This window comes from Bemisia tabaci, chromosome 1 (assembly GCF_918797505.1).
Source record: "Bemisia tabaci chromosome 1, PGI_BMITA_v3".
Lineage (NCBI taxonomy): Eukaryota > Metazoa > Arthropoda > Insecta > Hemiptera > Aleyrodidae > Bemisia > Bemisia tabaci.
This window is the reverse complement of record NC_092793.1, coordinates 21,759,213-21,770,673: the sequence shown is the minus strand read 5'-3', so window position 1 is coordinate 21,770,673 and position 11,461 is coordinate 21,759,213. Positions and strand designations below refer to the sequence as shown.

General features: G+C 38.0%; 1 protein-coding gene across 3 annotated transcripts in view; it reads right to left on the bottom strand.

Moving 5' to 3' along the window:
• The window catches only part of LOC140224221 (sal-like protein 3), a 207,660-nt gene extending 197,090 nt beyond the window's left edge, over positions 1-10,570 (bottom strand). For all 3 annotated transcript variants that reach the window (XM_072297951.1, XM_072297955.1, XM_072297958.1), the window contains exon 1: positions 10,063-10,570. In XM_072297951.1, the coding sequence (XP_072154052.1) occupies positions 10,063-10,147 (85 nt within the window). In that variant the 5' untranslated portion in view covers positions 10,148-10,570. The remainder of the gene's footprint in view (positions 1-10,062) is intronic.
• Between the last annotated feature and the right edge of the window lie 891 nt (positions 10,571-11,461).

The window sequence follows — 11,461 nt, the reverse complement described above, 5'->3', positions numbered from 1 at the left end:
GGACGGAGGAGGAGATCCGGGACAGCCTCATGAAGAAGTACCCCGAACCCGCCGCTAGAATGCGTCCACATCGGGATACTGGATTTCTCGTCTGGAGCCGGCAGTGGTCCCTCTTTAATTCCCAACGAATCTTCAAATCACGTGGACCGCTCTGTCGTGCTAAGGAAAAACGCCGTATGAGCCTTTAGACGCTGCCAGATTTCCTTCACTAAAAACCGAATTTACTGGTAAAATTTTGAATATTTTTTTCCAGAATGTTCAGACAATTTTGTACGCAATTTAATCTAAAAGATCTGAAAATTTCAAGAAAAAATATGCATGAATGTCGTCAAAAATGCATGTTTTTTCAAGGGAAAGTTAGCAACTTTCGAATGTTCATACGGCGTTTTTCCTAAGCACAGCAGCGCTGGTGTGATACCCTATGGTCGAATTTTGTCGGAAAAAAAGGCGCACTAAAAAGTACGCAGGATGCGTCACGATTGGTCCAAAGTCCATTTCAGGGCTTCTGATAATTGTCTAGTGGTGCAATTTCAGCTCATCGAAAAATATTACGCTTCGATGCAGGAGTGTCAAAAAAATTCGGCCGCTGCGTTGAAAAGCGAGGACAAGACATTGACGCGCCCTGAAAAATAGTTATGCAATATTCCATCAATATTTGCGCAACATTTTCAAATTCGAAAATAATATTAACATAAAACCTTTGCCGAAAAGCTCGCGTTAAATTTAACCGATTTGTTATGATCGTTTTATCAGTGTATTTGTATACGTATAGAATTACTATATGAAGTCTTGCCACAGTATTGCTTCCGTGGGCGATACATTCTGATTGTTTTTTTCATACTTATTCAAGAATCAAGATTTTGGTAAGATGTTTCAGAAGCCTGCTAAATCCGCTGAAATCGGGTAAATTCCTAATGGATTTACACATTCAAAAGCTAAATAATCACTATTGACGCATTAACATGCTTTTAAATGCAAGCGCCTGTGGCCGACTTCAGAGCAGCTTAGAGATTTTTCGAGGTGAGGAGATTCCCGGAGGCGGATCCTAACCAGCTATAGATCATGATCGCGAGAAAGTACGCACCTCCAAGGCACGCGGACCTCCGAACAGCAATAAAAAAACCACGAGTCTCTCCTCCGGTTGGGAGCAGGTTATTATCAGCACTAACATCCATCATACGTCGGTCATAATCATGATACGTCTAACGTGAGGAGATAGAGTTTAAAAGTCTAGACGCACAGTAAACAATAAATTGAACAGTCCAGGCAAGGGATAAGAATATCCTATATATGCCTACCGTATATGCACGGTAAAATGGCGAAATCCAACTTTTCGGGAGAAGAGAAGAGTTAGTTAAGGAGCTTGGAGGACAAGTGGGATAAGTGCAGCTTTTGATTGAAATTGAGATATGAATCATTTCAGCTGAAACTAGTCTTAATATATTTCCTTTGAAAAATTCACGACAAAAATCTCATTTCAAGCATCAGAAGTGAGTTTGAATTTAACGCCATGTAATTTTGAAACTTTCAACGAGTTTCTGGGAATATACCGAAAACCACACTTATCCCACTTGTCCTCCAAGTCCATCGATCGAGATTGAGAGTGATTTACATGTCGGAAATAATGTATATAATTCGACGTATAAATTTATAAAATTGATCGTATTATTGCTGGGTATATAATCCACCTGATGAATATCGAAGCGAGTCCTTCGTGGGAAGTGTTTTGGGAAATTGGGTCAGGATTGCTAAGCCAATCGCTATGAATTCTCTAGACTTTTGGCGAATCTGATTGTTGACTTTCGTAAAGAACTTTTTAACTATAGGAAAGGCAGTATAGCGGGATCTAGAAATATGTTGTCTCTGCATTGAATCGGGGTCTATTATTGGTATAGTATACGTCAACTTTCAACAAACTGTGCGTCAGTTTGAAGACGCTCGTTCCGGCCCCGTCGGGCAAAGCATGTCAAATATGTAAACCGGGCCCCCTCCCTCCTTCCTCATCTGAGAATTGAATCATCATGCCTGTTCTTTTAATGATCTTTAATTTATTCGTATCCGGACTCGAGCGCGAAACGGTGCGGGTTCGCAACGAGTGTACAGAGATGTTTTCTGTTGAGCGTGTACGAACGAGGCTGTTTGAGTCTATACAGGACAGGTAAGGCGTTCCTACTTGAATATGAGTATATCCTATGCACATGCATACAATGAAGATGATCGTATTCTCAACAGAAACTCTGCTTCGGGCAATTTCACTTAGAAGTGTGTCAAATTTCTTTTTGCCAGGTGGCGATTATCACATATAAGAGCCATGATTTAATCAGCTGATTTCATTTACTTAGTAAACTCATAAGCGGGTGCCAGCAATAACGATTTGCTGTCGAAATGAAGAGTAAATCTAGCGTTTTCTTCCAAGATATTTATATTCATAGGAAAACCTAGAGTGTACTAAAGCTGAACATTTAGCAAGATAAAAATATACTGAACGATAAACTCCAGTTGCAGTACTTTTTTCCTATTTTTTCAGCCTAAGGTCATTCGATCACCACTTCGCCACAACGTTTTCATTCGTCTGTTTACATTTGCTACTATAATTATCGTCATTCCGTGCGTTGCATTCATAGGAATCTTTTCGGATCCAATTTGTTCACAGTCGCAAGGTGCAACGGTTACTTCACAATTAATCAACGATAGGAATTTTATTTTTTCATTTTTCTGCTGCACGGCGCATGAAGGCAGCCTTTAAAATGTAAGCAATAAAATCCGAGCATTCCACCTTCAGATTCTACTTGTACCTGCAGCGTTCAAGTTATGATCGCGCAAAAATGGTCTAAATTTTAATAGCTGTGACAACACGGTAGTTCTGTACGAACAGACTTAAAGAAAACCTGACGTATTAATAATTTTAATTGCCTAGCTTAATTGCTCGAGCTATTAGACTATTTACTTCTCTCATATAACGCAAATATCCTCGAATTTAAGTACTCTTGTAATCTCTGGACTAATTTGAAACGAATTTTTAGGAAATTAAAACTTCAACGGCGAAGCCTTCAGTTTTTGATGCTGAGCGATAATTCACATCCGATGGTCAAACAATGTCAGTCACTGAAATTAATCACACATCCGCCAGAGGTTCTCAAACTGTGTGCAGCTCGAGAAACTTGGGCGACGTTCTCAGCATACTTTAATGTTAGATTAAGTTGTTAGGTTGTTCCTCAAGATAGATTCAATCAAACTTGATTTTTCGAAAACGCAAGGCAGCTCCTTTCTGTTTATTTCGGCCTGAATGGCTCTTATTTTTCTGATGCCTATATTTTAGACAACCTGCTTTCAGATTAAAGTTTTCACAATTTTAAAAACACGATCCACCAAACCAGCTATAAAGTTGTTTCTATTATTACCAGAGCTCATAATCTAGATAAATAATCAATTCACAAGATTCATAAAACTATAATTTCAAATTGAGTGCGAGCAGTTCTAAACTCCTGATTTTCTTTAGAAACTGAACTCTCTTCAAATATTATCAAAGTGCACCATGATGGAAAACAATTGGTGCAATTGGTTAGAAGGAGAATAGTTTATCCTGATGTTTAAAATGTTCTTTTGTAAAATATCGCAGCGAAGTAAAAAATGTTAATGATTCCGTTCAAAAAATACAACTACTTCCTGGACCCGGACCATAATTTAATAACCCCTGATCGAAGTCATTGCGGTATGAAAAAGGCAATGCGGTTAGATATAATTTCAACAGTGCGCGTCATAAAGTTAAGAAAAAAACCTTCCATACTGAAACCACCGTTGGCGGCCACGACATTAATACTCATAACTGGTTCTGATTTCGCGATCTTTCGGTCAAGTGATGAACATTTGATCGAGATCTGGAGCAATCTCAGATTTCGGCAGTTTCGCTGGCTGCGAGTTTCTTTTTCGGCACTTGGCCAAAAGGAGCTGTACCATCTGGAGACCACATACTTAATCGAATCAAATGAAAACTTTCCAGGAGTATCGTTTATGTAAGCAGTTTTACTTTTTACCCGAGCGAAGTTCACACCTCAAATTAGGAACTCATTGTCAAGGATAAACCTCTGGATGCTGCGAACCAAACCAAATCATATTGCAGACGCGAGTGCAGCAACATTGTTATTGGCGAATCCAGCAAATTGGCAACATTGTTTCTCTCCATTTAAACCTATGGAAAAGTATCGATTCTTGAAGGGGCAAGGTGCTCCGACAACAATCGATTATTTAGCATAGCTTCAAATAGGGGGAATCCAGTGATGCCAAATTGCTGGATCCGGCTTTCAACATTGTCGGGAGGAAATCGAGCGCAGACATGCGTTGTAACAAAAAACTTGAAGAATGATTATAAGCCTGATGGTTTCGGATGTTGTTATTTTTTTTGTCCCAAACTGCACCAAAAACTTTGATGGTAGGTTCGTTTGCGGAACACTTTGGACCATGCAGTATACTCTCTGTGACAAAAACTGCGCTCCAAAGCAAAAACTCCGTAACACCAAACGCTGCTTAACTTCTTCTCAAGATTTATTTTATACCCAGAACAGTAAAACACTTAGCAACAAATTGACCTGTAGTTTTGTTAGGTTTTTCTTCATAAGCTGAATAAAATACAGAGATAGTTTCAAGGTCTTATGTTTGTTAGCTCCGTGTTCAAATAGCAACATATTGGCTGAAGTTTGGCAACACAAAACGTAATTAGGATGATTCTGGTTATTGTGCAATGAAAATTATTATAGTAACTCATAACCAAGGAATTAACGCTTACGGATGCATAAATTTGATCTTCCCGCTTATAGAAAAACCATACTCTATAGAGTTAAAAAGAGCGCTAATCATCACCAAAAGAGTATGAAAATATGGCAACCTCAAGCTTGGGCGCTTCGGCTCGGTTACAGCACGTTATTTACACTTTGAACAACATAAAGCGGGGGAGGAATACTGGAGCCTGCCAAAGCAAATGTGCTGCGATTTCATTCACGTAGATTTTGGGTTTTCCTGTGACCGGAAAATTCAAACTTGTCATAAAAACTGATCTTAGATAGTCGATACAGAAAATTCAGCTGCGCGGAACGTTTTGTACACACGAAATTTTGAGGAGGTATGTATCAAAATGCATAAATTCGTACCCTGTCCAGTGACCCATACCTGTCATATTTCTGACTGCATATAACGAGGAAAAAAAGGCAATGCATCAGCAGCGTTGAAAAAGTCACGAGGAATTGCAGGCATGACTTTTGAGTCTCTCTCTGTGGTCTGGGCCCCTGGCGATAAATTTAAAGCGGGTCCTGGTTGACGGTGGACAATTTGAGGCGCGCAGACGTAGACGTATTGATCAAATTTTGACTGATTTATCGGGGAACGGGCCCGAAACGTATCACGGGCAGGGAAAGACAAAAAGGTGTGTGAGTAATATTCTCGCAGGTTTATTAGTGAGGAATTCCGTCCACTCCTCCGTTCTAATTCCGAGGTTGTCAGATCAGAAACTAATTTGATGCAGATCGCAATGGTTAAACTCAAAAACTACACGAGTCTCTTTATATTTTTTTTTTTAAAAAAAACTTTAAAAATGTAAAGAATTTGAATTTTTTTGTGATGACCATAGAATGGGAGAGAGAGATTGAAGGACATTTAAAACTATGGTATGGTTTCTTTCCTTTCTAAAAGCATGGCTGGAAATTTCGAAAATTGCGATTAAGATATTTGGGTTCGCATTTCAGCCATCGAAAGACAATCAAAATTCTTCATTTAATGCTTCATTCATTCAGGCTCATTTTAAAGGTATTTTTAAAACTGCTAATTTTTTCAAATTTTTTTTTACCGATTCAACGAACTATAAATAAAAGTAAGCCTGGGAATCGACACAGTGCAAGAAAAATTGGTTGAAACCATACCATTTGTATTTACTTTCAACAATGAATAAAAAAAATATAGTTTGCATACAGACATCACTAATCCATACACCTGTCTAGTAAATTTAATAGTAAATTTATAGAGTTGAAGTACGCATTGACTTCGATTATAGTCATACATACTTAGTTCTGTGGTTCAATTTTAGCCTGAACGAATTTTTAAAAAGATAAAGTGATCTTATAGGTCCGAAAGACCTTCGGTATGTTTTTAGCCGTATTTTTGAAGCGCACTGAATGATTACTCGTTACTCGTTATTACACAAAAATATTTGTTCCATTTTGAGTAAAATCAGGCAACCCTGATTTTAATCTTCGGGGGAGACGACAATATATTATCACGGTCAAAAATGGGGAATCAGGGGGACGAGGAGGGAGCACTTATTAGAGATTCAGGATTCGAAATTCATGGTCATCTCCAGAAAATGAAAACCATCTGGAGGTGGACACTAAGATAATGATCTCAACGCGCATGAAAAGAGAGAGAGACTTACGGGTGAAGGAGGTGGAAGAAGAGAGAAGGGACACTCGTGCAGCGTTTGAATTAAATTTTCGTCTCGACAACTTTTTTTCAATAGGTAATAATATTTTAATGTCGATTTGCTTTGATGGTTGGTATCACTGAGGTCACTATAGACATACGTTGTCTCAAATTGAGTACACACCGTCAAAGCATAAGGTATTTTTTTTTTGAGTTCAAGTCATCTTCCCAATTTAAGAAATAATTGGCCATTTACAACACGATAGTCAATGGATGGAATAAGCTCATCATCATGTCCTGAGAAACACGAGAACGATCGGTTTACATATTCTACAATTAAACCAGCATCAAACACAAAATTTTGAGAGACTTGTGTAGTTTTAATACGTTTCAAATCTTCAAAATATTTTATGAGGAGATTTTCTCTGGGAGGAATTATCTGTCTTTTTGGTCAAAATAAGGTAAACCTTGAACTCTCTAAGCTACAGCCGAAGACGGGCAAAATTGAAATTGAAAAGCCACGACAGAACATATGAGGGAAACATTTTAATGATATGAAGTAATAAGTGAATCACTTTTATTGAGGAAGATTCACAATGAAACAGTGAGCGACCGCATACATCACAGGGGCCCCAGAAATTTTATGAAAATACTGCCGAGGAGTAAAATAAAGAAATATGGAAATTCTGAAGGATTAAATTCATTACTATTTCAGCTAAATCCATAATAAAAATTATGTATAATCCATACTTAAGGAAGGATACTTTTTCGAACTCTCCGGAAAAAATAATCCCTAAATCCCGCTTTGTTCTTTGACCTTTCTTGGCATAAAAATTGTGATTTCGACAAAAATTCTCGTTGGTTGTGCGCTTAGTCCAGTGTGACTGTTTTAGGTATGACTGAGAATCGTAAATTTAGTGCGAAATAACAAACACATACAGAACTACGACATACTTCGCAAAAAATTGATCAGGAGCGAAAGAAAAACGCATTAGATGCTTTTTACCCGCTTTTTTAATTGTTATTATTGTATATCTTGTCACGGGCTGCGGAGCATCCGTCATATCTCATTAGAAGCTTCATTTTCCTGCTACATTTTTTAACGTGCAAGAAGGGGGAATACGGATGCAAGTGTGAGAACATGTTCTCACATGTTCCTCCATATATACTTATACATTCCGATATAGAGGCAATGCCTCAAAAATGGGTGGGTTTATTTTCCTATTGATTTAAATAAAACCACCCACCAAAATTTTTGTTTGATCACAAAACGTTGTAAATTCATTTACACTACTCCTGGGGTGAAAACAAAGACGAACAAAAGAGGTTTTATATATTTCGATCAGAATATAAGAGAAATATCTGAAGACGTATCCAATGAATTCCTTCTCCTTGTACAATCTTGTACCTAATCTTTTCTTAAGGCTTGAGCAAAACACCCTTTTGCTCTAAACTATTGATCTATGATACAGAAATTTTAAATTTAAGTTAAATTACAAAGATGAAGAGGCATTTTAATCATCAGAGCTACCTCTAGTGGCGCAACAAGTTGAAATGATTGTTGCTCAAAAAGGCATAAGAGAAAAAATGTGTACAGGTCGGTGGCAAGATTATTTTTGAGGTGGTTTTGTAGCTGCCAGTTGACTTATCATAGGTTCTCTATACATCATTCTCTATAATGTAAAATAATGAGAGTAAAGCTTAACGCATAACGTCTGAGGTACGAAGCGCTTCGGGGCTGTTTTTCGTTTCATTTGCCTTTTTTTCGATGAAAATATAAAAATTCAGGCAATCAAACAGACACTAACCTCTAAGTACCAAAAATAATTTATAAATAATAAATTAGTGCATCAGTGACTGGTTAACAAGTAAGATGGCGCTGCGTTGTATTTTCACTAGGTATACCAATTAATTTGGATGGTTTTGGCTGGGACAGTTATTATTTATTCATTTATTTTTACCTAAATCAATTTTCCCCCGTTGCTATAATTTACATAGAATTAATTGTTTTATGATTTTCCTCAACTTTTTGATTGATTTTTTTTCATTCTTTATTTTTTATTTTTTTTTCCAGAAAAAAAGTACAATCCGGAACGAGTGAAAAATAACTATTTTGCTTACTTAGCTTCGATTATCTTTACTTACGGTCTCTTAGAAGAGATTGCTTTTAAACAAAGAGAATTCCTTAGGTACTTAGATTCAAAATTGATGTAGCCCGTTGCATTAAGTAACTTTATTCATTAAATTGGCAATGTTTATCTATATATTTATATCAATGATTTGATAATTTTGAAATAGCTTGTCTGGAAAAATCTGAGCAGTTTGTCATCACCTAATTTAATGACAATGAAAAATGGAGAAGATACATGGGGAGAAAAATGATCTTGATAGAAAATTCATTTGACATCAGCTCAAACCTAAAGTCTAATAAAGATATTCTTCGGTATGAGTAGCTTTACTGGGCGCACTCTCAAATATGACTGTTGGCTGCAGATTATTCAGGAGCGCTGACTTTAATATTTTTCAGAGAGACACCTTAATTTCAAAACATAAAACCTTGACTATCCTCTAAATACTTTTATTTTATTATTTAACATTCCACATGTTGGCATGGACTTTATATCACGTGTATTCAACTTACAATTGTTGGATGGTTTTTTTTTAAATGTTTAAATTCTTGAAAGGTAGTCAGTTAAATTGTAGAGGAGGGTTAGAATTATTTCACTAAAAATTACCTATTTATCACAGAGAGTAACTAATAATGATAAAAACCAGGGAAGCCGGCGAAAGTTCAATAAATACAGGATAGATTCAACCTACACCTAGATTTAAAACTAATGGTATTTCAGCAGAGTAACTGGAGTATGTATTTAGTTTTTCAAATCGTGCAACACTAGAGTATTAAAATTAACCAGAACTCTGCCCTTCTTCTTCTTTTTTTTTTTAAAGAAAGATAGAGCCAGATGCACGTTATCGCGATTGTTAGTGGTTTATTAATTTGACAGTAATTATTATTGTGTAGGAGCATGCATTTCACGTATAATAGTCACCGAACCTATGCATTTTAGTGTTAAAATTTAAGACACTTCAGAATTTCCGTGAAGGACTCTCATTCAGAGGGTCAGTTCAATAACTTCCTGCAGGGATGACCGGCCTATCCAATGACATTGGACGCCTACAGAATAAATACCAATATCACAGTAAGGAAATAGAATTGGTGAGTTAAGCATTTTCATGTTATTTGAAATGTTCAACTCAACCGCCGTGAAAACCCTCCATAATTTGTACTGCCAGAAGAAGCATAGGAAGGAGTAAAGTCACATTTTTTTCTCGCTAATTATTTGGCTTATATGTTCAGTAAGGAACCTACACCTATTATAGACTTCAGATAGATAGATGCATCCATGCTTTGAGCTTTCAAAATTTCAAGGATTAAGACCGAGTGAAGTCTGCTTTGACTTTCACTTATTTATTTCGTGAAACTAATCGCCACCCCACGGTAAACGATACACCTACTCTATTGAAGGTAATATTTTATGGGCAGTGTATGCTCCTTCTTTGGTTAGTAAGTAAAGGGTTGCAAGTTTGGTTACGACAGAGACAAATGAAACAAACTTGGCTTTTTCCCGACTCGTGACAAAGGCGCAAGAGACTCACCATTTGGAAGGGTAGGTTCCTGAATTCCACCATCCTCAGAATCCTCGAGCACGCGGATCGGCCTGGACTGTTTCCTCCTGGACATGACGAGACGAAGTTGGGAAGCCGTCGTGTCAATTTCCGAAATTCCGCCGGCCTAAACGCGACTAGCAACACATTCCACCTGCATTGCTAGTCAGAAACAGGCGTCGATAGTCATACCGGACTAGACCAAGACCGACACTCAACTACAACGTCATGGCTTCCTCATTTGCAAAAACTAGGAGAGAGAAGAAAATCGGAAAAATTTAAAAGAGCACGAGAAATCCAAAACACCAACAAGAAACCAAACTGAAACCACCGGAAGGAGTATCCAATCGGCGCGAATAATCCAAAGGCACACTGATTTGGCGCACTGAGAGTCGGTTGCACTGTTCACACACACTTGCAGGGGGATTCGCACGCAATCCTGGTGTTTACACGCGTAAGTGTAAGTAGTGATAATGAAATGACTGATAACGGACGATGCCCTACGATGTTGTGACGACCGAACGGTATGAGAGACTGAGGCGCGGAGGATACGGCGGGCTGGCTCTGCGCAGAGCTGGAGGGCGCGGTCTAGCGGCGACCAATCCCCGAGCCCGGATCTCGGAGGGGGAATTCATTCATGTCGTGAGCGAGGAGTAGAGACTTGCCCAGAGAAAGTCCATCCGTCATCTCTTGATAACTTCCACTGGTGAGCTTTTCATTTGCCTTGTGGCGCGCTTTCGTATCTCTTTTCTCCGCTCGCTCATTCTGGAGATTTTCACTCACAATCAGCCTGGCTCGCTCCACCTCTCGCCAGGTTCAAGGGTTGTGCTGCCGTGCTAAGGAAGAACGCCGTATGAGCCTTCAAACGTTGCCAAATTTCTTTCGATGAAAACCAATGTACTGAGAAAATTGTGAAAATTATTTTTTTTCGAAATTTTCTGACACTTTTGTACGCAGTTTAATCTAAAATATCTGAAAATTTTAGGGAAAAATATGCATGGATTCCGTCAAAAATGCCTGTTTTATCAAGGTGAATTTGGCAACTCTCGAATGTTCATACGGCGTTTTGCCTTCCCTGGGAAAAAAACCACATCGGATCTGGAGTCCAGAATCTTAAAAACATCGACAAGAAAAAATACTCTTGATTCAATCAGACTTAAGCTTAAATCAAGAACCAAGCCTCTTAATTTGAGCGGATTTCTTTTTGATTCCAGCTTAAATCTGATTGAATCAAGAATCCTTTTTCTTGTCAATGATTTCAAGAGTCTGGACTCTAGATCCAATGTGTTTTTTTCCAGTGTTAGCCGGCAGCGTGCTCATATTCTACGTATTCATACGTTTGATTCTTGTGAATGTGAAATGTATTTGTCCTGCTAAACGAGCTGTGCTC